Below are 26,372 nucleotides of genomic sequence, written 5' to 3'. Positions count from 1 at the left end.
TTAGAACAAACGTCAACGTTTGGTACAATGATGCTAATGGTGGACGATTATATGGGAACACACATATTCAAATTGAACTGTCAAAGCACAATTGTCGCGACGCGACGTATAACGCGACATTCTGGTCTCACCTTAACACGGATTACAAAAACGGGTACGAACACTACGCTTTGGTTCGGTTATTCAAGATAGCATTGAAGGATATGCCTTCATATCTTCTGCTCACTGAATTTCTGGCACTGAGTGTCTGAAGTTCATCAAATCAAGCAAATTCGCGGTTCGAGAAGTACGTACACTTGAGAGATGTTAACTTCAGATGGAAATGTAAAATAAAATAATTGTTTGATAATTCTTCTGTTCACAAATTTTGTCCTAGGCATCATACCAAACGTAAAAGGACTGTCATTAAATTTACTTGTAACGAAAAACATAATCTATCACAATGTATGAATTGACCTTACATGGCATTTATTCAATCTCTTTACTCACAAAGCAAATATATAGAATTCGATTGAATCCGGAAATTGTTTCATTCAATCAAAAATTTAATCAATACAAACCAACGATTCAAAACTCAGGGCCCTCATTGACCATCTTTGTGTTGTTACAGAATAACTACGTCCACGCAACAATCATCAGCGATGGAGATCGATCCACGGTCGAAATAAGATCGATTCATCCATACAACTGCTCTGCTCTGCAAAACACATCGGGCTGCTGTTCTATAAATAACTCAACAATGATCAATCAACTGTAGAGACGAATGAACTCTCAGAGTTTAAAGTCTCTCTAATTCAATACCTTCCTTCCTTCCAATCAACTGTCTCCGCTGTCCGGTGGTCCAACTGGATAAAGGAAGAACAGAAAGATTACTCTTACGCCTAAATGGCTACTGTGTGAATGTACCATATGTAATGGTATAGAAGAAATACTGGCGAATGGCAACTGTATAATGTGCTAATTATAGATATGATAACCATGTGACATGTACACGATTAAAATTCGGCTCTGTTACAGCTGAAATGCTAATGAGCCTTAAATAAATAAATGGGATAAAAAAAAAACCAACGATTGCTAAGCTAAGCTAGTTCCCCGTCAACTTTGCGGTTATATCATAGATATAACCCACCCATTTTTAAAACCGATTTAAGATTTAATACCGAATTTTTTTTCCTGAATATTTTTGTTTTTGTATATTTTGCATGAATTTGTTTAGAAAACATACATATATAACCAATTTTCACCCCTTCTTCGAATCCAATTTTCACACCTTTCTCCTATTTTAATCGCGATATTCGTAGTTTTATATAAACAATATCAAATAAATGATCCGTCGCTCGTTTTTCAAACATGACGAATTTATTTACGTTGTTGAATGCCAGATGGCAGTTCGTCCTCTTCATCGAACTTTCGCCCCACACATACGCAAGTAACCTCAATTCGACTGAAGCTAGGCGCATCGCTGGCGAGCTGGAAGCCATTTTGTATGAGCACAATGAATTATTGAAATTATTTTAAACACACACTCGGAATTCGAAATAGCAATCACTCTATTGTGGTCAATCCTGATAAAAAACCGGATGGAGAACACGTGTGTAAATTCAATGCGCCACAGTTACTTTAATCATTAAGAACATCATTACTCATTTTGAATTCATATTTTTGAACATTGATGTTTATTTTGTGCCAAGGCAAGATTGCCACATTTCATAACACGAATTAATTAAGGTCGATCGGATTTCAGAATGCAAAAGACGAATCGTGAGACCCGATCGAGATTCAAAGCGATCGGAATCCGGAATATGGGTGACTGTTCGATATTGTTACCTCAAACATGGCTCATTGCCCACGGGGTGATCTAAATCTTTGATCACCTTGCATGGGAGATGGAAAATGTACAAGGTGTTTCCCAAATCGATTTTATCAACGACACGTTCAAAAGCGTATGGAGATATCCAGTGGCGTCGAGTGACGAAGGTACAAGCCATCAGGTGTACCATTCTTTGCAAGCGCTCACAGTAAACCAAAAGGTATTCTTATCGAATTTAGTGTAACAAACACCAATAACCATAACGAAACCATAACACGATGGCACTCCACACAAGGATGGTTTATTGCCAGCATGAAAAAATAAAACATTTCCACATCAAATAATCGGTTATATTTTATTCATACCGAGTAAACCCCAACCCTGAACGCAGGGTTCACCATAAACCACTAATTGACTCGCACTAAGAACCGGTCGCCCCTCGAGTGTTGGCTCGTGTTCCAAGAAAAGCTACATATCTGCCAAAGGTGGAGAAAAGTTGATGACACCGACACTCGTCCAAACGAGCTCCCACACAGCCTTGTGCACTCCCCGCAGCCAGCTAATCCTTTCTTTTGACAAGAACTAATCCAATATGTTTGTCGTCTGCTCTGATGAAGGGCATTTCGTATTTGTTTGGGTGGAATTCAATCTGCTCCAACCCCATTACTTGTTGTAGCACTATAATTGCGCGAATGGATGAGAGAAACGAGAAAACTAATGGCACCCTTGCTTATCCGATACAAAAATAGAATTAATTACAAGTTCTGGGTATATCATCTAACCGCTTGTCATTTTTTTCGTGGTAATTTATACATTTTTATACATGAGTGTATTTAGTTTCTACATGTATCAAGTAGGCGAGTTTTTTTTTTGTTCACTCTCAACAGAGGGATCGACCGCCTGCTTCGATGAGTGCCAGAGCTGAGTCGAACGGAAAAAAATATAGAAAAAAAAACAGGAAGTGGGTTATATCTATGGTATAACCGCAAGGGTGACGTAGGACTATCGTTGATTTAGAGATCATTTGTTTGAAGTTGAATCTAAATCCATCCTGAATGAATGAATAAATAAATATTTGGGTGACTTCAAAAACGAGAGTGTTACGTTGGAGCATCAAGGTTTTATGCATCCAATATTGGATACAAAAAACCTTGTTCTGAAGAATAAGCTTTCCTGCTAACTGCACTTGATTGACAAATCACAAAACCAAATGTATGTGGTCGCAGTATTATATGGATAGAAAACATTAAAATAAACTCGCTTGAATGTAATTTTCAATTCCAAGGGGAACTGGCAGATTATTTTTCAGCAACGATCATTTCTTTCCAGGTTTCCTCTCGATAACCAGCAAACGAAAAGAGTTGCGCACGTGTATGTGTGTGTGTGTGTGTGGCGGCTGCTTCTATGTCTTCCCGAGGAACCGTATTTCGATGCTGATACTCTCTTGGTCACGAGTGTATCAGCATCGGCTTTTCTGCGCTCCCTCACAGTTAAAACAAACTGATTGCATTAAAGGTCAGGTCAGGCCAGGTAATGAATCCCTCGATCCCTCGCCGTTCAGCTCGTTCAGTAACGATGTTGTCTTGTCGATGTCCTCAGGCGTCGTGCACAAATTATGTAACGCTAAAAATCCGAATTCTGAACCACCTCTCCCCCCCCCCCTTTCGTAACGCAATTTCCTATCTCTAATAAACAGAAAGTAACGCAACATTTACCCCCTCCCCCCTTATCGCGTTACGTAATTTGTGCACGACGCCTCACGAAAAATGAATCGGTTTCACCACCACAATATCATTTCAGTATGCTTTTCGTGCGTGATTGAATCGAGAGAAGGTGTGGTTAACGATGGCAATTTGGAAGGCAAACTAGAGGAGAATGAACTCTCTGAGTATGAAAATTTCGGCGACTGAGCAATAATCGATTGAAAATTATATAATTTTCGCGATACGAAACATTTTCCGTTTTTCATGTTATGCATCCAATATTGGATACGAAAATATCCTACTGATGGGAAAGAATAATCTTCAGAAGCTTTCCAGCTAATTACACTTGATTGAAAAATTACGAAATCAAATGTATTTGGTCGCTGTGTTCGCCATATAATTAGAAAACATTAAAATAAACTCTTTCGCATGGATGTATTCTTCAATTCCCAGGGAACTGGCAGATTATTTTTCAGCAACGATTAGACCTTTCCGGAATTTTCTCGATGCTGTATGGCATCCACACGAAAATTCTCGTTTCAGTTTGGCCTGTAAAAACTTTTCTAAACTCTAATCCATCAAATTTGGAGCCCTGAAAAGGGCCGTTGATTATATGCTAAGCTAATATAGCACCCTCTCCTTGGATTCGATGGGCCAGCTGAATGTCCTTGGGCATGATGTCGTCACATCACGTTTCACGTTTTGCGTGGATAGCACACAAATTTGTATCTTCGAATAAGCCTGCAGCGTCATAACAGCGGAACTTTGGAAGCGCAAGTCGGTTTTGAAGTCCTGAGCAATTCCACGATCCAAAAGCTGCAAAGGTAGCTTGCGGATTAGCAATTCGGTCGACTTCCGATAGCGATGAATTTCACGCAAAGTTCCCAGTCGATAGCGATGTGGCTTCTTCACCTATCCTGCGGCTGGTGCGCTTATCCGAGCTGCTTTCGTGTGCCTTACCACTGAAAGACTAACTTGCTATCTGCTTGGTCCCAAACAAACGAGTCGTCACGGTGCGAGAGTAGAGTAAGAAATGAACGAAAGCAAAGGAAGCGTCATTTTATAAACCATAAAAGTATAGAATCTAAACCCCACCCTTATTATATTCGTTGCTTGCCCTGAGAGAGAAACGAATAACATCGAAGTAAGTATACAGTAATGTATTTGAATCCGGACACTTTGCGTTACATTTAATACCATACCGCAGCCACAACATTTTCTGCATGTTGAATTAATGCGATTGAATAGTAACTATCAAGAAACTATCAGTAACTATATTAGCAACTATTAATCGCATAAATTCGACATGAAAAAAATGTTATGGCTGTGGTATGATATTGAATGTAATGCAAAGTGTCCGGATTCAAAAGCATTACTGTAAAAAAGAGTTAACTCGACTGAAATTTTTTCGGTTCGGCCTGCAAAAACGAAATTAAGAGCCCCCGCCGACTGCAGACTGACTTGTCGACTGATAGTTCGGTCGGCTTCTTAATCAGTACGGAGAAAAAAAGTCTGTAGTGTACAGCATAATGCATAGACGTAAATATGAGCTTCCCCATCTCACATTCCAATAAGATTAATGGGTGGTGGATTAATTTCCAAGTGGGCGCGCTACATACGGATACGAATGATTTCAATAACCTGTTTTCGAAGCTATCATTAACCTATTGAAACAATTTTTCGACTCAATAAATAGCAATCATATAACTCTTGGACATTTTATCTTTTGTATGAAATGATTATCATACTGTTCCGTTGATCCGAGGCAGAATGAATCACGCTTAAAGAAGGAATGGATTTTTTCTTGGAATTTAGTCAGCAGAAATAATGCCCTTTCCCAACAATTAAAAACGACAAACGGTAAACAGTTTCATCAAAGTGATTTCTTCGATATGGGGATATATTCACTACAACATGTCATATATTTCATATTCTTCATTATCAAATCCATATCCATGGCACCTACCGGTAACGAATTATTATCGAAACCACGATTTTCGCTAAATGCTCCTTTCAGTTCGGCCTGTAAAAAACTTTTCTGTACTCTAATCCATCAAATTTGGAGCCCTGAAAAGGGCCGTTGATTATATGCTAAGCTAATATAGCACGCTCTCCTCGGATACAATGGGCCAGCTAGATGTCCTTGGGCTTGATGTGACGCGTTGCGTTTTGCATGGATAGCACACAAATTGGTATCTTCGAATAAGCCTCCTGCAGCGTCATAGCCGCGGACATTTGGAAGCGCAAGTCGGTTTTGAAGTCCTGAGCAATTCCACGAACCAAATGCTGCAAAGGTAGCTTGCGGATCAGCAATTCGGTCGACTTCTGATAGCGACGAATTTCATGCGAAGTTCCCGGTCGATGACGATGTGGCTTCTTCACGCTTCCTGCGGCTGATGCGCTTATCCGAACTGCTTTCGTGGTGCCTTACCACCGAAAGACTAACGAGCTGTCTGCTTAGTCCCGATGAAACGAGTCCTCACGGTGCGAGAGTAGAGTAAGAAATGAACGAAAGCAAGGGAAGTGTCATTTTATAAAGCATAAAAGAATCGAATGTAAACCCCACCCTCTTTATTGTATAAGCTTACTGTATACTCACGAATATAATAAGGGTGGGATTTAGATTCTATACTTTTATGGTTTATAAAATGACGCTTCCTTTGCTTTCGTTCATTTCTTACTCTACTCTCGCACCGTGAGGACTCGAGCTCGTTAGTCATTCGGTGGTAAGGCACACGAAGTCAGCTCGGATAAGCGCACCAGTAGCAGGATAGGTGGAGAAGCCTATCGACCGGGGACTTTGCGTGAAATTCGCTATCGGAAGTCGACCGAATTGCTGATCCGCAAGCTACCTTTGCAGCATTTGGTTCGTGGAATTGCTCAGGACTTCAAAACCGACTTGCGCTTCCAAAGTTCCGCGGCTATGACGCTGCAGGAGGCTTATTCGAAGATACCAATTTGTGTGCTATCCATGCAAAACGCAACGCGTCACATCATGCCCAAGGACATCTAGCTGGCCCATTGTATCCGAGGAGAGCGTGCTATATTAGCTTAGCATATAATCAACGGCCCTTTTCAGGGCTCCAAATTTGATGGATTAGAGTACAGAAAAGTTTTTTACAGGCCGAACTGAAAGGAGCATTTAGCGAAAATCGTGGTTTCGATAATAATTCGTTACCGGTAGGTGCCATGGATATGGATTTCTTAATGAAGAATATGAAATACATGACATGATGTAGTGAATATATCCGAAGAAATCACTTTGGTGAAACTGCATTATAAAATTATTTGTGTACGAATGCCGCAATTGATAGTCGACTCTAATTTGCGCTGGGTAATTTCCTCGGAGGACTCGATTCCTCCTTTGAGCATTAATAATCTCTTTCTGGCAAAACGATGTGGTATTAATCACATTATTTGAATGATAGAATGAAGAAGTTTTCTGCCAATTTCCTTCAACCTCCAAACGTATCTTTCTCCCGTTTGTCGTTTTCGCGTTCGCTAATCCTTCCTCACAACACCCATTTCTAGTTTGAGAAATTGTTGAGTAAACATTGTTTGTCAGTGCGCGTAGAGCGGGAATTCCTAAAGATTCATTGCACCTCTAATAAATTGCCGAAAGACGTGGTCTTACGTTGATCGCACTTGATTGAAAAAATCAAAAACGAAATGTATTTGGTCGCAGCATTATATGAGTAGAAAGCAAATAATCGCTCGAAAATGACTTGATTTTCGCGATGTGAAACATTTTCCGTTTTTCATGTTATGCATCCAATATTGGATATGAAAATTTCCATTGATGGGGAAAAAAATATTCAGAAGCTTTCCTGTTAATTGCGATTGATTGAAAAATAACAAAACCAAATGTATTTGGTTGTAGTGTTATATGGATAGAAAACATTAAAATAAACTATTTCGCATGAATGTATTTTTCAATTCCCAGGGGAACTGGCAGATTATTTTTCAGCAACGATGATAGCAACGAGAATTCCGCGCGTGTATGTGTGTGTGTGTGTGGTGGCTGCTCCGATGTTTCAAGCGGAACCGTGGCATCACTCTCCTCCTGATGGATTCCCTTTTGGCCTTAGGTGCACAAACAGGCTCTTGGTGACACCGTTCATCAGCGCTTTCATGATAAACGAAATTAGCTTCACAACAACAGCGACAACATGCTCCAATCGCTGTTCAATCATAACTGAGTGGGTTTACGAGCGGCGCTCGCTTATATACCGATTTTTGATTTCAATAGCCTGTTTTGAAAGCAATTTTAAGACTATTGAAACAAGTTTTTGGATGAAAAAGTAACAAGTATATGACGCGTAGACATTTTATCTTTCAAATGAAGTGTTTATCATACCATTTCGTTCAGTTGTTTAAGAGCTATTAACGCTCAAAATCTCGGTCTCCGGCGTAACGCTTTCGTTCTCGAAAGTTTGGTTTTACACCCCGGTATAGAAATGAAAGACGTAGTCCTACGTCAAAAGATTTGCATCCAATAGTTCTTTGACTCTGCAACTGATGCCCCCAGCAGCCATAACCACCACCAGAGATTGCGCGAGTTTGTTTTCTGATCCCGGAACAAGTGCTGCTGCACTGTACACTGGTGGGAGGTCGGTGTCATTCGTTTCCGCTTCACGGTGGATTACTTGAAAGGAATTGACACTGGAATGGTGGTGGAAGGGATCGCATGGGAATGGACGAGAATGGAGTTGAGTATGGTATTTGGCGAGCACATTTTTCTGCTCCGACCGGTACCGAGAAGGGTACTGGGTACTTCGTGGTTTGTTCTTGGAAAGGAACTCCCGCAGCATTCCATCGCTGGGAAGGATTTTCATCAGGCGACCGGAATGTTTGCTTTAGAATGGTTCCAGCGAATGTTGTTCGCTCTCTGTGTATGTTCGCTTTGCTCATCGAGAGCGTGTATAAGTTTAAATGAATAAATCCTACGTGAAAACAGTAAAAAATTGTAATAGAAGGTATAGCGTTACCTTTCAGCCATCGATTTTGGTGGAGACGGTCATATTTTGTAATAATAGCTCCGAAATAAGTACAAACTGCTTTGTTAAACTCTTTTTGAATAATCAAAATTGTACGAGTTGAAACATTTTTTTCGGTAACCATAATACTCAACCATTGAATGTTGATCGATTGAAAAAAAACCGATCCAATATTCCTCAGCAAGGGTTCAAAATTGAACTCTTCTTTTCGCCCCGGCATTTGTCACCCAGCAACTGGTTATCGAAGATTCATGAAGCTGTCTGTTTTTTCCCCTCCTACAAGAGACGAATGAACTCTCAGAGTTTAAAGTCTCTCTAATTCAATACCTTCCTTCCTTCCTTCCCCTCCTACAGTGTTATTTCTTCCCTCATCCAATTTAAAGATCGACAGCTCAGACCGACGTTTTCTTTTCCCGTGTACTTGACAAATCTACAATCAGTTACCCTGTGTCTCGTTCCGCCTTTGCCTTCCGTTGCGTTGGGTTTTTTTTACCGATCGCAACTGAGGGCAACTTAATGAGCACTCTCTCACACTTCGTTCTCCGTTCAATGGTTGTGTGCCTGGAAAGTGCCCGGGAGTCATCCGGCGGCTAGACCTCGCGGCCTTTGCTTCCGTTCGAATAACTTAATTTTAATAAGTTGTCAGAGCGAATAAATGGACTGAAGAGTCTCCCGAACGCCCCCGCGGCCCGGCGGAAGGGGATGTGTATTGTGAAATTTATCATACCCTGGACCGAGACCCTACGGAGGAATCGATAAATTTCCAATGTAATTATGAGGTGGAGGCGGAAGTGTCAGCGTTTGCCAAGTCATCGGACCGTGTGCCCCGCTCGTGGATGGAATATTTTCGTGGTAGCTACTGTGGGTGTGCACCGCTTGTCGCTTCGATAGCGAAGCGTGGATGATTTATACCCGGAGTGTCGCAAAGAACTTGGTAAGTGGAAGAAGTTGAGTCCAGATTGAGATACGATATAATGAAGTGGCTGATTTAATTTGAACTAATTGATGTGAAGTTTGCTTGAAGACTCCTGGGGATCGTAGAGTAAATGTCCATATCATTATTCATGAAAATAAAACAATCCGAAGACGCATTACGAATGAAATAAGCATGCTGAGTGCAGCACTAACACTCGTTACAATCAGCACCCATCATTACCGACAACACAAGGCAACAGCGTGAAAATCAAGAGTCCCAAATGGATACTGGAACAAACAAAAAAAAACCGATTCCTGCTTTTTTCCCTCTAATCATGGCCACATTCCAAGCTGTGCGCTGCGGGAACAATTAATTTTCATTTTTTTCATGAGTCCTGTATATTATGACCGAAGGAAATGGGGCCACAGCCTGCTGTTTTGTTCCGAGATGACCCAAATAAGGGCCAGCTTGATACAATGCTCCACAACAAAGCAGATTTTAGCTTCTGTCAACTTCTGTTTGGTGTTCGTTTTGGAATTAAGCGAATTCTAATTTAGTTTATATCACTAAAATTTCTTCCCCTGGAACAATTTCAATAAGGCAAGTATAAACAAAATTTTGGGAGTGCCTAATTTTTGTTACCTAGCCACATTTCGTAACTGACAGTACTTTGGCTACACGACCCACAATGAAATCGACGAACGAGATAAGTGCGCTACACATACACCGTCTCGTCACCGTGAAGTCAACGTAAAGGAATGAAATGTCAAATATTCTCCCATGGAAATCGTATGGTAGCATTCACATACACCATCACCGGCAACTTTGACGTCGGCAAAATAAGTCCAAGAGAATAGTTGACGGAACGGTGACGGTGACGCAATATGTGTAGCGCACTATATCCATCTATCACCGATCGAACACTACAAGTGCTGCATGTACTGAGCGAAATGGCATCATAGCAGCAGTTGCTTTTTCAAATCCTCTCTGAGCTGTCATTCGAAACATAACAAAGAAATAATCGTGGATCAAATAGTGTAAAGGGGTTTGCGAGTAAGCATACGGGTCGGTCTAGTCAGTTACTGCAGTGCAGCTGGAATGGAAATGGATTTCTGTCTGTCCGTCTATCTAACTCTTAGGCTAGGCGCAAATTGAGAAGCGTATAGCGCTCGTAAGCGAACGCGAAACTACCAACACGACTCATACGTGCCACAAACGTAGCGTGGTGGAGCGCATATTGAGTCGCAGTTTGGTGTAAATAACATGCCACTCGCATACAATGACTGATTAACACAGAGTTGCGCGATATATTTATTTACTAACACAATCTTCCGACCAGTCCAGCCAAACAGTGTCAAACCCACGGCGCTATATGATTGTTCACCAACACAGCTACCACGACCGGCATGACCAGCACGAGAAACTGTGGTTCAGCCACAGCGTCGCGCGAGTCGTGTCTCACGAGCGCTCCACCATCTCGCGTCATCTGGCCAATTTGCGCCGTTCTATCTGTTTTCATTAGCCACAAAAACAGGCGCTATATCGCGCCAAGTTACTCGCGCTATATGCGTCTCAATTTGCGCCTTGCCTTATGGGTTCGGAAACTACTGAACCGATCGACATGAAAATTGGTATGTTGGGGTTTTCGGGGGCGGGGAAGGTTGTCATGATAGTTTGAAACACCTCCCCCCTCTCTAAGGGGGAGCTGCCATACAAGTGAAACACAAATTTCTACATTACTCGAGAATTAATCAAGCAAATGCAACCATATTAGGTACATGGAAGTTTTAGGGTACAATAAATGATTCTATGGTAGTTAGATAATCCTTCCCCCTCTCTTAGGGGGGGCTTCCATACAAATGAAACCCAAATTTCTGCATTACTCGAGAATTAATCAACCGAACGAAACCAAATTAGGTATATGGAGGTTTTAGGGCGCAATAAATGTTTTCACGGTGATTAAACACTCCACCCCATGTGAAGATTTAAGAGGGCACGAAACGTTTCTGTGGTGAATAGACGAGGAGGGGGGGAAGTCTGTTTTATTCTATCATATTTTCTGTATCAAACATTTATTCCATGTAACGGGGAAACATTTTATTGCAAGTGGTTGAAAAATCTTGAACGAGAATTGTGTCTGAAAATAATCTGATATTATAATGATGAGTTTTGGCAGAAGTACTAGGAATTTTTTAGTAAAAGGTAAATTCAACGGGGTCGATTAGAAGATCAATCAATGAACAGTTCTGCGATTGGACTCATGAACTTGTGCTTGGTAAGAAAACGTAAATGTTTGAAGGTATTGATAACAAAAATTTTTGGGCGGGACGAAGTTTGCGGGGTCAGCTAGTCTCTAATATAGAATCATTATCAGGCACAATTTTCATTCGAAATTCACTCACAACTTGCAAAGAAAGTATTGTTCTAAAAACAATACATATTCGATTTCAAAAAGTAAATTTTCATTCATTATTTTTTTGACACACTTGACGTATTTATTCCACCTGGCAAATCTACTATCATTTTTATTCCACAAATTGGTACACGAAGCTGCTGGCAAGGCGAAATAAATAAAATTTTAAAAAATCTTTTAGGGTGTCATTTATAGCATCACGTACTTCCGGAATTTTCTTAACTATGAAATGCTTTCGAGATTCTAAAAAATACCGACAAATATCTGAACGGTTTTACCGAAGCAAGGCACATCAATGTCCTTTTTTAATTTCACTCTTGCAGGTATAGCATCCCTCATGAGGATATCCTGCCGTTGTATTTTTGGACCAATGAAATCCAACAGTGTTTCCACTAATTCAGGTGTTTTTTTCTCAACACTGCTATATACTCTAGAGGATTATCATCGTAGAGTTCCTTCAAGATTTTATTTGTTGCTCCTTCTCCTCGCATCCAATTCCTGGCCCAAATCCTTTTGCCTTTCTGCTTTATTCGGATAGTACCTTCAGTTCCAAAAAATTCAGCACAAAGTATTTTTATACACGGTCAGCGTGTATTTCGCGATAAAATTGTGCAACTGAAAACCTGAGACGAATACTGCCAATAGACAAGTCGTTTTCGGATCAATCATCTGTCAAATTCGGACCTGATTGCTGTTTCTGACTATTTGATGGACATTTGAAAAATCATCTGGCATCCCTGGCAGCCAATGCTGTAGTATCTAGTTTCCCGTCAGCAGTTCACACTGTGTGAACGGACAAGGCGAGTCAACCAATTGTCAAGCGAGCTCACCGGGTCAGTAGCTGCTCATTCTCAAGTCAGCTACTAGCAACGTATAAATGGGCCTTAGAGGCACGGGTTTACCAGGGATGCCAGGCGATTTTTCGAATACCCATCAAATAGTCAGAAACAGCAATCAGGTCCGAATTTGTCAGATGATTGATCCGAAATCGACTTCTTTTTTGGCAGTTTTCGTCTTAGATTTTCAGTTTAATTTATCATTACACAATTTTATAGCGAAACACACGCTGATCATGTTTAAAAATACATACTTTGTGCTGAATTTCTTTGAACTGAAGGTACTATCCGAAAAAAGGCAGAAAGAAAAAAGGATTCGGGCCAGGAATTGGATGCAAAGAAAAGGAGCAACAAATACAATATTGAAAGAACTCTACGATAAGATTCCCCGAGATTACTGAGCAGTGTTGAGAATAACACCTGAACAAGTGGAAAAACTGTTTGATTTAATTGCTCCACAATACAACGCCAACATACACTCATGAAGGATGCTGTACCTGCAAGAGTGAAATTAGAAATGACATTGATGTGCCTTCTGGAATACCGTTCAGATTGTTGGCGATAATTTTTGGAATCTCGAAAGCATCCATAGCTAAGATAATCCCGGAAGTATGTGATGCTATAAATCGCAGTCTAAAAGATTTCGCCTTGCCAGCAGCTTCGTGTACCAATTTGTGAAATGCAAATGATAGTAGATTTGCAGGTGGAATAAATACGCGTCAAAAATTAAAGTAATGAATGAAAATGTACTTTTTAAAATCGAATTTGCATTCTGTTTCTTAGAACAATACTTTTTTTGCAAGTAGCGAGTGAATTTTGAATGAAAATTGTGTCTGATAATGATTCTATATTAGAGATTCTCAAGAAAACTATCTCAAAAAGAAAACGTGCCCCGCCAGCGTGCAAAACAAAATAACAACGATTTTGTTTAGAAACTAACGGGTGTTTAATAAAAAATGAGAATTTTTTCAATACCTTTCAGTAAATCAAATAAAGAGCGTAAAATTTTCTTTCTCCAAGAAAATTGCTCTTTGGGCTCCCTAGAAACAGTAGGCGTGTTTGGTTTTGCTAGTTTGAATTTAGTCAAAGCAAAGATGGCGTCGAAACAGCACGTGTTCCGCGAACGCATTGTACGGTTCTACGAAACGCATTTCCAGCAAGGAAAAAAGTTCACGGTGGCACATTTTAAGGAAGAAAATGTACCTGTTAGTTCGGTATATCGTATCCTGGGTTTTCTGAACGTAGAGCGGAAGGTCGGAAGTGGCCGTCCGGTGACGATAATGACGAAGCAGAGGAAGACATCGTTAAAGAGGCTGTTTGAAAACACGGACGCAACCAGCCTGCGTGACGCCGGTCGGAAATATGGCTACTCCCACGTATTGATCCATCGGATCATCAAGATGGAAGGAATCGTCTGCAGGAAGAAGACGAGGTCGCCGGAGTACACGGAGGAGCAGATTGAGACGGTTAAATCACAGTGTCGGTGGATGACCAAAAAATACTGCGGGACGTCTTTCGTTCTGGACGACGAAAGCTATTTTCCGCTGTCCAAAACGCATATTCCAGGAAATGATAATTACTACTCCAGCGACAAGTCATCCACACCGACTGAAGTGAAACACAAGTTCAAGCACAATTTTGAAAAAAAGGTTATGGTGTACATCGTCATTTCCGACCGGGGCATTTCAAAGCCTTGGTTTAAGCCGAGCGGTCTGGCAATCAACAAACAAATCTATCGAGAAGAGTGCCTCGATAAAATCCTGCTGCCGTTCCTGAACGAGCATCACGCGGATGGGAAGTACGTCTTCTGGCCGGACAAGGCGTCTTCCCATTACGCCAAGAAGACGCTGGCGTATCTTGAGAAGAAAAAGATACCGTTCGTGCCGAAAGATCGTAACCCAACAAACTTGCCCCAGTGCCGCCCAATAGAGGATTTCTTTGGCTCACTCAGTGCCCTAGTGTATAAAAACAATTGGAGGGCCAAGGACACGAAGCAACTGACTACAAGAATCCAGAATTGTATCCGGAAAATTGACGTTAGTGCCGTACAACGTTCTTGTGAGAGCATCGCGACAAAGTTGCGTCGAACCGCAGACCACGGCCCTCATTCAAACATTCACTGACATTTTGTTTGAAGAAAATACATTATGTTATTAATAAAAAATACTGAAATCGATGAAAAAAAAATATTTTTTATATGTGATTGAAAAAAATCTCATTTTTTATTTAACACCCGTTATGAGGGTTTTATTTGTTTCTCCAATAATTTTCAAGTCTATAAATATCTTCGCATATTTTCAAATATCCTGAAAATTGAAACATTTCTGACTAGACCGACTCGTATGCTTACTTGCACCGTCTGAACCCGGCTTTAGGCAAAGTATATTTGTATTCACTATCAAAATATGGTGTTGTAATTATTTGCATCCAATAAGATATTAAAAATTTAAAAAAACTGGAGGTGAATTATAAATGTGGTATAACCGCAAGGTTGACGTAGGACTACCGTTGGTTTAGTGATTATCTGTTTGAAGTTGCATCTGAATCAATTCTTAATGAATAGATGGATAAATATTTGGGAGGGGGAGGCGGGTGTTTTCGAAAACTAGAGCGATAGTGAAGCGATAATTCCTCACATCACCCACATCCTGTTTGAGAAATTGAGTCGTTTGCCGGCGAGCGTTGAACGGGAATGAACTCCTAATAAGTTTCCGAAAGTTGTAATATTACAATAATCGTACTTGATCGAATAAATTACAAAAAGAATGAATTTGATTGCAGTATTTTGTAAATTCTTTCGCTTCAAAGTAATATTTGGTTCTAAGAAGAACTGGGTTTGTAGATTGAAAACAAAATTTCTACGTGATGTGTGACAACTGTAACTTTTTTTAAAACCCTGCTGTTTAGGCGTCGTGCACAAATTACGTAACGCCAGAAGAGGAGGGAGGGGGTCGAGGATGCGTTACTTACTGTGTATTAGAGTTAGCAAAATTGCGTTACGTAGGGAGAGGGAGAGGGTCCAAAATCCGGATTTTTAATGTTACGTTACGTTCACGACGCCTTGCTGATCTCTTTGGCTTCAGTATTATCGGCTTCTCTGTAACGGTTTTCGAAAGTTTAGTGGCTTTTGGTTTAGCTACAGTTGGACCGGCAAAAGCTTTTTACATGTTGTTCGCCTTCACAACAGTAGTAGTTTTGAATTTTTCGGCAGTGGCTGCTGTTTTCTTCTTACCGGTAGCAGCGGAAAATTATTTGCTAGCAGCGTTGACATTTTTCCGGTTGTGTTTCTCCAGCGTCTTGATTGCGATCATGTTCGCCGGTGGATTATTTGCTGCTTTTTTCGGCTCTTCTGAACTCCCTCACAGTTCAAAACATACTAAATACTTCTCGGTTCAGTTTTCCAGTTTTTGCTTCTTAAGGGTCTTTAACCCGATGATCATTCGTCCCTGTGAATGCTTCTCACCACTATGCCGTCGCCTATTTATAAAGCTCTTGTTATCTAATGAATCAATAAGGGTTTGGACTGGCGTTGGAAGTTTGGAAGACAAACTAGAGGCGAATGAACTCTCTGAATTGAAATTCTCACGATGCGATATTTTTCGTTTTTCATTTTGTACACCTCATAAGTACGAAAAAGACGTCACATTAAAAAACAATTTGTTACAATATATAACACTCTTGTGTCACACAAACTCCAAAATTTCACTTTGGAGGTACAAGGTTTTATGCATCCAATATTGAATACGAAAATATCCTACTGATGGGGAAGTATAATCTTCAGAAGCTATCCTGTTAATTGCGATTGATTGAAAAATCACAAAACCAAATGTATTTGGTCACAGTGTTACATGGATAGAAAACATTCAAATAAACTCTTTCACATGAATGTATTTTTAAATTTCCAGAGGAACTGGCAGATTATTTTCCGGATCTTTCTCGATGCTGAATGGCATCCAAACGGAAAGAATTCCGTGCGTGTATGTGTGTGTGTGTGTGTGTGTGTAGCGGCTGCTTCGAGATCTTCCCGGGGAACCGTTTGTGGCATCACTCTCCTCCTGATGGATTCATGTCTGGCCTAAGGTGCACAAACAGGCTCTTGGTGACACCGTTCATTCGCGCTTTCATGATAAACGAAGAGCTTCACCACAACAGCGACAACATACTCCAATCGCTGTTCAATTAGAACTGAGTGGATTTCCGAGCGGCTCTCGCTTATATACCGATTGGTGATTTCAATAGCATGTTTTGAAAGCAATTTTAAGACTATTGAAACAAGTTTTTGGATCAAAAAGTAACAAGTATAGAACGCGTAAAATGTCTACGTCTGTCTGTCTGTATCTTTCGAATGAAGTGTTTATCATACCATTTCGTTCAGTTGTTTAGGAGCTATTAACACTCAAAATCTCGGTCTCCGGCGTAACGCTTTCGTTTTCGAAACTTTGATTTTACACCCCGGTATAGAAATGAAAGACGTAGTCCTACGTCAAAATCAAAACAAAATCGCAGTATTATTTTGTAAATGGAAACCAATATATACTCTTTCGATTCAAAGTATACTACATGGGTTGAAAAGTCCCGGTATTTATCAACAGATGGCGCTACTAACAATGAACAAGATACATTTCGAGATGTTCATCTGTCAGTAGCTTCTGTGTTAAGTTTCATGACATTTCGTTTGTTTGTACACAAACTACAGTTGTTCAAGTGTTTAAATGGAAAAAGAGGAATATCGTGTTTTGATTAAACATTGTTTTTTGATGGAAAAAACTCCTGAACAATCAATGCAGTGGTTGGCGAAATGTTATTCCACTTTTGCTCCTTCGAGAACAACAGTTTATCGGTGGTTTGGTGAATTCAAAATGGACCGTACAAGCACCGCAGATGCACCTCGCTCTGGAAGGTCAAAAGAGGCTATCGTAAAGATTTTACGCGAGTTAACTGAGGCCGTAGGCATTCCAAAAGAACGAGTGTGATACATTTTACACGACATTTTGGACATGAAGAAGTTATGCGCGCGATGGGTGCCGCGTTTGCTGACAGCGGCGCGTTGAAAGCCGAGTTGGCGTTGTTGAAGCGTAATCGAGTGGACCTCTCTCGACGTTTGTGTGACAATGGATGGAACGTGGATCCAATACCACACTCCAGAGTCCAAGGGGCAGTCTGTAGAGTGGCTGACAAGTTACGAAAGCCGGCAAAAGCAACAAAAAGACCAACGGTCGGCCGCGAAGGTTTTAGCCTCCGTGTTTTGGGACACGCACGGCATAATCTTCATCGATTACCTGCAGAAGAGAAAAACAATTACCGGAGAGTATTGTGCAGCGTTATTGGACAAACTGAATGACGATATAAAGAAAAAACAACCCCATTTGGCGAAGAAAAAAGTTCTGGACCATCACGACAACGCACCGTCGCATTTCTTGTTAAAAGTGATGGCCAAGTTGGAACAATTACGATTCCAATTGGTTGCTCACCCACCAAACTCTCCAGACATGGCCCCCAGCGACTGCTATATGTTCCCAAACCTCAAGCGGTGGCTCCAGGGGAAGAGGTTCACATCGAATGAGACGTTTTGTACTACAGAAAGGGAATCGAAATGTTGGAAACTTGCTATATCAAGAGTATTGCCCTCGAATTCCGATAGCCTAATGTGATGTAAATTTGTAAATTTGATTCAATCAAGAGACACAACGCGCTCCTAACACTAAACCCTACTCTCCGTCGCAATCCCATATTCCATTCATGAAACACATCATCAACCATTTTCTCGTTCCACCAGTTTGCAGCTTCCAGAAAGTACCATCGTCTCCCGCCACCGCAGTATGACGAAAGTCTTTCGTATCTCCGATAACTGGCTGGCTGACTGGCTGTTCCGCCGCAATCCAACAAACAATTCTGACGTTTGTGAAAATATTTCACACGCCTCCATCGTTTCACTAGCTTCTTCTGTCACATATTTGCAATCAAAAAAGCGGAAAGCGAATGAGAGGCGAAACGTTGTGACAGTCGCCTTCTGGCTCTGGAATCTGTCCAAATTATGTCGTCTGCTGCGTAGACGAATGTAACGGTTTCTTTTGACAATTTTCGCTGTCTGTTATTGAATTGTGATGGACGTTTTTTTTTTGTTAAACAAAAATTGACTTTAAACCGAAACACAATCTGTTGAATGAACGCTCGATATGTTAATTCGGACAGTAATCCCAAAAATAGCTGGAACTCAATTAGCGGTACTTTCCAAAGGGGAACGTAAACTACAGCCAGAGTTTCACAGATGAATATATTACCGGGACAGAGATGTCGACCAGCTTCACCGAGTTACAGTCAATTTCAAAATTGAGTACACACCTCATGCTGGTTTGTTGTTTTTGAGTTTTTCGGGGTTAAAAAGTAAATAATTAAATGCGATTTATATTCCTCGTAAAATCGGGCCGATTTACTCTCATGTAGTGATAAGAAAAAAATTAAAATGGTCACATTTCTACTTCATATTTGGAAAAATGGGTGGATCATATCTATGATATAAACGCGTTATAAACGGTTGACGTGGGACTACCGTTAGCTTAGTCATCATTTGTACAGTGACGTCTCGATGATATCACGCTCAAAAAAAATGTTCGCATGATAAAATGGAAACGTGATTCAAAAAAGATATTTTTATTAAACGTAAAATCCTTTTTTCTCTCCAATATGTAAGGTAAATGATTTTGGTTTGTCCAGTCGAAAATATGATCATGGTTTGCCCACTTTTTTGAATGCTCTAATTCAGCGCTCCTGTGTCAAATAAGGCCTTCGAATGTTTCGAAACATATAAATGAAATTGCCTTTTACATGATGTATAGTAGTTTGATAGTATATTTTTAAGAAAACACATGTTTTAAAGGATTATAAAATACACCTTTTATTTGTGTCAATGCGCCCCTCATTCGAGCTAACTTTTAATCGATCACCAGATGATTATTTGGCACGTATTCAGACCTTTTCTGGATTACAACACTTATAAATATTGTAAACATCATGCTTGCTCACCATTTGTATCGGATTTACATAGCTAAACCATTAAATTAACGCATTTTGATGAACTCAATTCTGATCAAACAACATTATTGAATTGGACAACATTCAATAATTTTGTTTTGTCCACATGATTTCTAGGGCAACCGCTTGGCGCGCTGCAGTTTGTTTATTTTTGTTTATGGTGTGCTTCGCGCATAGCAGAAGTATGGTTTTTCTGTGTTGATTGTGTTGAGGTGAACACTTCTAAAATGCCCAAGAAAAGGCAATATTCTGAAGAAAGCCTAAATTATAAATGAATCAATATGATGACAGTAAACTCAAGCAATGATAAATGCAAAATCTAATTGTGAATTCGAATGTTTTCATTCAAAAATGGAGATTTCTAAAACCGGACAAACCATGATCATTATTTTGGACAAACCATGATCAGAGGTGATCAAACCATGATCATAATTCTTCTTTAAGGAAAATCGTTAAAAAACATAAAAATTTGAATAATTTCAACACTGTAGGGTTCATTATAATATATATTCTACACAATTTCTATAAATCTTGATAGATGCGCAGATTCACACCTGCGAGTGTTGACCCTTGGTTGAACGGACCTGGGACTTGAGAGATGAAGAGAAGAAGAAATGGACGGCCGTGAAATATGGTGAGAATTAGAGAATTGTTTTTAAAATTGCTGTGATGAACACTATAATTGGCAACGAGGATGGGATAGATTTCCAAGTAAGTTCCATTAGTATGAATAATGAACATTGTTGTTATTGTAGATACCTCTTAGAATTGAATGGAAATGCTTGGAAATGTGTGTAGGAGACAGACCGATAGTGGTGATCATCAATGACGGCAGAAGAAAATTAATGAGCGCTACACATACAACGGACCGTCACCGTGCCATTAACAATTTTATTGGACTTATTTTGCCGACGGCGAGCTTGCCGATGCTGGTATATGTGAATCGCACCTAATGAAGAACAAGAAAAAAAAAAGAATTTTTGCGACCGTGTAATGGAATTTTGTATTGTTGTATCGATTGTATTTGTTGTGCTCGTAGCGAGTCGATCGTGTGGTGGCAAATTATTTGTGACTAGCAAAATGACTGTTGTTGCCTGTGTGGTAGTTAGTTGTGGCTGAGGCGGGATGCCGGCCTTGCTTAAATGCAGTCTGTTGAGGCTGAGGCGAGATGTCGGCCTTGCTTAAATGCAGTTTGTTGTGGCTGAGGCGAGATGCCGGCCTTGCTTAAATGCAGTTAATTGCGGCTGAGGCGGGATGCCGACCTTGCTTAAATACAGTTAGTTGTGGCTGAGGCGGGATGCCGGCCTTGCTTAAATGCAGTTTGTTGTGGCTGAGGCGAGATGTCGGCCTTGCTTAAATGCAATTTGTTGTGGCTGTGGTGAGGTGCCGGCCTTGCTTAAATGCACTTGTGCCTGAGGCGGGATGCCGGCCTTGCTTAAATGCAGTTTGTTGTGGCTGAGGCGAGATGTCGGCCTTGCTTAAATGCAATTTGTTGTGGCTGTGGTGAGGTGCCGGCCTTGCTTAAATGCACTTGTGCCTGTGGCGAGATGCCGGCCTTGCTCAAATGCAGTGTTTATGATCGTGGCGGGTTGCCAGTCAATTAATTAAATGCACTGTTTGTGACCATGGCGAGTTGAAGGCAGATTGCTTTCATACGGTGTGTGTGTGTGTGTGATCTTTGCGGGTTGCCAGTCGATGTTGTTATTGTATCGAGAGCTTGAGTTCTACTCCACAAAATTGTTCGGGGTATGCGTTTTTCGCGACAGGCTAAATATTCCAGAAACAAAAGAGTCGTGGCTGTTAAGGATAGGAGGGTGGGTGTTCCGCTCATGAGAAACTTATGAGAAACACTAGCTCTTGGAGTTCTCGAAATGACGGATGGATTACACAATTTTTATCAGCATGATGAACACAAAATATACGAAATAGATTTTTAACTGAATAGTGGTTACACATGGAGTGAACATGAGTGATACGGAAGGAAATGGAATGATTTAAAGAATAATGTGCTATATACACAAACGCTGTTGGAAGGTTTCTTCTCTGTCTTTTGCATTTCGACTGTCAGTGATGATGTCGAACGGACGGAATTCTCAGAATTTTATTGTTCCGACATTAAAAAAAAAACTTTCCTCAAGTTTTGGGAAGCAAAACATGTGGGGTGCGAACGTTGGTTTTCGGCATAGAACTAACGCGAGGCGCTGAACAATTATGCACTATCTGCGATACGATTTGGAAGCTGTTATACATTTCTAGATGCAGTTTATTCTGTGAAGATGGTATTAGATACGAACAGATTGAAACATATTTATGTGCCTACTCATTTGAGTAGGCATAACTCAAATTAGCGCTTATTGCCCAACAATGGATTTTAAATAGCTCTAATCAGAATTGATGCGTTTTAGTCTGCGTCGGGTTTATAAAAAAAAATCAATGGAGAAGTTGAAAAAAAAACATAAATTTGAAAAACCATTTATTCAGCAAATTCTGTATAGATACTCGAAAACAGATAATCGAAATTGAATGATTATTGAAAAAAAGACGGGTGGGTAATGTCGGGGACATAACCGGAGTGACGTAGGACTATACAAAGGGGACAGCTTTTGTTAAATATATATTTTAAATATATTGTTTTATTTTCTTCTCCTACGTGAATACCTACCTGTCTACCTGAAAAATGGATTAGTTTACTGTTTACTCTTTATGAATATGTTGATGGTTCTGGAAAGAACCTTTGGTGTTGTGTTTTTGTTATCACTCGATATTCCCATCTTGTTCGGTTAAACCTTCCTGTTTAGCTATTGCGTTTGCCACTCGCCACAGCTTTCACAGTTGGAAAATTTCTTCCCATCCAGCTTCTGATTTCCCATCCGGGTTTTCTGATTGTCGTGAGCAGCTTTGCAAGCCAACTCGAGCACTCCGACGGCCGAAACTCTATAATCGCTGTTAGGTATACTGGTGCTCCGGCACCAATCCGTTCGGCCTAGTTACCCTTGCGGAGCAATCAGTGAATGCGACCAACAGGAAACTGGAGACCTGCACGGTTCGAGTGAGACTTTGTCTTTCCCTTAACTTGTCCTTCTTTGTTACGTCCACGATGCCGATGCCGTACAACCACACGGGTTTACGGTTTTAAAGAAAATAAGATATTTTTTTGGGGTCCGCGTGTTTTATACTCTAGCGGTACACACTCACAGGATAGAGACAAATCGGCAGACTCAGCCAGAGGGGCGAGTCCAACGAGACGAACGAATGAGCGTTAAAAGGGAGCGATGACAAAAAAATACATTCATTACGATTTGTTCGCTCGTTGGATTCACATGCAGGCTAAAAAGGGTCCTTTTCAGGATCACAAAATTATCTTCAATCTAAAGAGTTTATTGTTTTTTTATCACTCGATATCCCCATCTTGTTGGGCTAAACCTTCCTGTTTAGCGATTTGTTGCCACTCGAATGAGAATGATCGTTACGGAAGGAAGGAAGGTATTGTATTATAGAGACTTTAACCTTGAGAAAGGCCCTTTGAAAACTCTACTCTACTCTACTCCAGCGCCACCACCTCCACCCTCCTGCCTTGAGAAAGGCACTCGATCCCTCGCCGTCCAGCCCGTCCAGCAACGATGCTGTCCAGTCCACACAAAGAATGATCGTTACGGCAGCGGAGCGGGGATTATTAAGCTGACTGGCTGGCTCCAGAATTACGCATGTGTGAGACTGCGACCAATGTTTCGTTATTTTTTTTTCTTTTTCCTTTCCAATCGTGCTTCATTGTATTTCGCTGCTGCTCTGGTTGCCCGTTTTGGTCGGTACGATTTGAGGAGCACAAAATGGACCAATCAAAAATGGGCACATAGTGCATTTTGACAATGCTTGATATTTCACAATTATTCAATTATTTATCTCAAGAAAAATGAAATGTCATTCGTTATGATAGATGCGTAGATATATTTCCTATCAATTGATGCAAAAACCTTTGCGATCTATTGAGAAATGCTCGAGTTATAAGCGTTCCAAATCTTGCATTTTTTCCTACTTGTTCAGTGCCTAGATTTCCATTTCACCCCCTATATCTTCCGGTTAGACGTAGTCCTACGTCAAAAGAATCAGTTTAAGAAAATGTAAAAGAAAAGCGTTGAATTCAATTCAATTCAGAAGGTATTCTCTATTATCGATTGCGAATATAGTTCAGAAACGTGAGGGTTCGAAATTATTAAAATTGAAATATCTATTGTTGGTCTGACGAAGATCGTAGTAACACGATGCATGTTATAAGTGAACTTGGTTGAGACTGGCGAATGGAACTGCGAAAAGTATCTGTGAATGGGCCACGTTTCCAACAACGCAAACACGAAAAATTCATCATCTGATTTGATGCTTGAGTGTCGGGCGCAAAAGAAACTCCCTACGCTTCCTCCAGTCGAAATTGAAGATGGTGAGATTAGCGATCGTTCCCGAATTGTGAAAGGGGAGGGGAGAGAGCTTGCAGAGATCAGAAGATAGACGATACCAAGTGGGACACAAGTTCGTATTCAGGTTTTAGTCGAATGGAGCAGATATATAAAAGGAGCAAATTTAAAAAAAAAGTGTAATTCTAAGTTTGACTTCGGTCCAGTATCGTCAATGGAAGAAGCAGTGCAAAATGAAGATCATTAGTGATTAGATCAAATGAATCGTATTAGTAAGGACGCGGACTGTAACGAAAGATCCGTAAAGGATAAAAGAGCTAGATCGAAATTTTACATGTTCCTGATTAAAAAAAAGTGTTCTGTTTAATGTAGAGTTGGTTGATGTATTGATTAGTATTCGTGGTCGACTGTTTAAAGAAAGGGTGGGATGTAGGGTTCATTATAATATATATTCTACACAATTTCTATAAATCTTGATAGATGCGCAGATTCACACCTGCGAGTGTTGACCCTTGGTTGAACGGACCTGGGACTTGAGAGATGAAGAGAAGAAGAAATGGACGGCCGTGAAATATGGTGAGAATTAAGGCCCATTTATACGTTGCTAGTAGCTGACTTGACAATGAGCAGCTACTGACCCGGTGGACTCGCTTGACAATTGGTTGACTCGCCTTGTCCGTTCACACAGTGTGAGCTGCTGGCGAGAAACTAGATACTACGGCACGGGTTTACCAGGGATGCCAGGCGACTTTTCAAATGTCCATCAAATAGTCAGAAACAGCAATCAGGTCCGAATTTGTCAAATGATTGGTCCAAAATCGACTTCTTTATTGGCAGTTTTCATCTTAGGTTTTCAGTTGAATGTATCATCACACAATTTTATAGCAAAACAAACGCTGATCGTGTTTAAAAATACATACTTTGTGCTGAATTTCTTTGAACTGAAGGTACTATCCGAAAAAGCAGAAAGAGAAAAGGATTCGGGCCAGGAATTAGATGCAAAGAAAAGGAGCAACAAATACAATATTGAAGGAACTCTACGATGAGGATCCCCGAGATTACAGAGCAGTGTTGGTAATAACACCTGAACAAGTGAAAAAACTGTTGGATTTAATTGCTCCACGAATACAACGCCAAGATACAGTCATGAGGGATGCTGTACCTGCAAGAGTTAAATTAGAAATGACATTGATGTGCCTTTGTTTTGGAATATCGTTGGGATTGTTGTCGATATTTTTTAGAATCTCGAAAACATCCATAGCTCAGATAATTCCGAAAGGATGTGATGTTATAAATGGTAGTCTAAAAGATTTTTTTTTTAATTTTATTTATTTTGTGAAATGAAAATGATAGTCGATTTGCAGGTGCAATAGATACGCTTCAAAAATTTTAATAATGAATGAAAATGTACTTTTTTAAATCGAATATGTATTCTGTTTCTTAGAACAATACTTTTTTTTGTAAGTTGTGATCTGATAATGATTCTATATTAGAGATTCTCAAGAAAACTATCTCAAAAAGAAAGCGTGCCCCGCCAGCGTGCAAAACGAAATAACAATTATTTCGTTTAGAAACTATGAGGGTTTTATTTGTTTTTCCAATAATTTTCAAGTCTATAAATATCTTCACATATTTTCAAATATCTTAAAAATAGAGACATTTCATTACATTTGGCATCACTGATTCGAACGCTAAATTCTGTTTTTGACGTTGTGAAGCATGCAAGTGCGAGTAAATTCAAAAAACTTTGAAGTAGCTCGCACGCCGGATCACACATGACAATAACTGGCATGATGTGTTCACACGGTGTGAGTAGCTGCACTGCAGTAACTGACTAGACCGACTCGTATGCTTACTCGCACCGTCTGAACCCGGCTTTAGAGAATTGTTTGAAAATTGCTGTGATGAACACTATAAACACCTTATGGTAGTATTAGCAACTAGAGACTTGGGGCTTTTCAACAAACCCAAACTCGTATCGATTATGTGTGATTTTCATGAAGAAAAATCGATTTGCATTTACTAGTTGCGTAAAAACACCCCAAATTGGACAAACCAAGATCATTTACCCTATGATTTAAACATTTTCCGTGGAACATGCAGAATTTATAGTAAAAGATTTATTACAATATTTATCACATTGACACGTAAAACAACACAGTATAACATGATATAATGAAATTAAAGTTTCAGTGCTTCTCTCATAGCAATTTTTTTGTTTTCTCGAAGACATTGTATGAAAGAAACTGTAGCTAAATT

General features: G+C 40.2%; 2 protein-coding genes and 1 long non-coding RNA gene across 7 annotated transcripts in view; 2 read left to right on the top strand and 1 right to left on the bottom strand.

The window, feature by feature from the left end:
- LOC129762853 (otoferlin-like) overlaps positions 1 to 26,372 on the bottom strand; it is a 301,153-nt gene that overhangs the window by 219,526 nt on the left and 55,255 nt on the right. The gene's annotated exons all lie outside the window — the stretch shown is intronic.
- LOC129761604 (histone-lysine N-methyltransferase SETMAR-like) lies at positions 17,787 to 18,238 on the top strand. Its single transcript, XM_055759339.1, has 2 exons — positions 17,787 to 18,112; positions 18,163 to 18,238. The coding sequence occupies exons 1-2, from the start codon at positions 17,787 to 17,789 to the stop codon at positions 18,236 to 18,238; spliced, it is 402 nt and encodes a 133-aa protein (XP_055615314.1).
- Positions 20,316 to 26,372, top strand: part of LOC129763005 (uncharacterized) — a 143,658-nt gene continuing 137,601 nt past the window's right edge. The window contains exon 1 of the long non-coding RNA XR_008740777.1: positions 20,316 to 20,418. This is a non-coding gene — a long non-coding RNA (uncharacterized LOC129763005). The remainder of the gene's footprint in view (positions 20,419 to 26,372) is intronic.

This window comes from Toxorhynchites rutilus, chromosome 1 (genome assembly GCF_029784135.1).
Source record: "Toxorhynchites rutilus septentrionalis strain SRP chromosome 1, ASM2978413v1, whole genome shotgun sequence".
NCBI lineage: Eukaryota > Metazoa > Arthropoda > Insecta > Diptera > Culicidae > Toxorhynchites > Toxorhynchites rutilus.
The sequence above is the reverse complement of the archived record's forward strand: the minus strand, read 5'-3'. Positions and strand labels throughout refer to the sequence as shown.

Bases quoted from the DNA above. Each gene is read 5' to 3' on its own strand.
- LOC129761604 (XM_055759339.1), top strand. From the start codon at position 17,787: ATGGATGGAACGTGGATCCAATACCACACTCCAGAGTCCAAGGGGCAG. The intron at 18,113-18,162 runs GTTGGAACAATT...CAAACTCTCCAG, and splicing joins TTGTTAAAAGTGATGGCCAA to ACATGGCCCCCAGCGACTGC.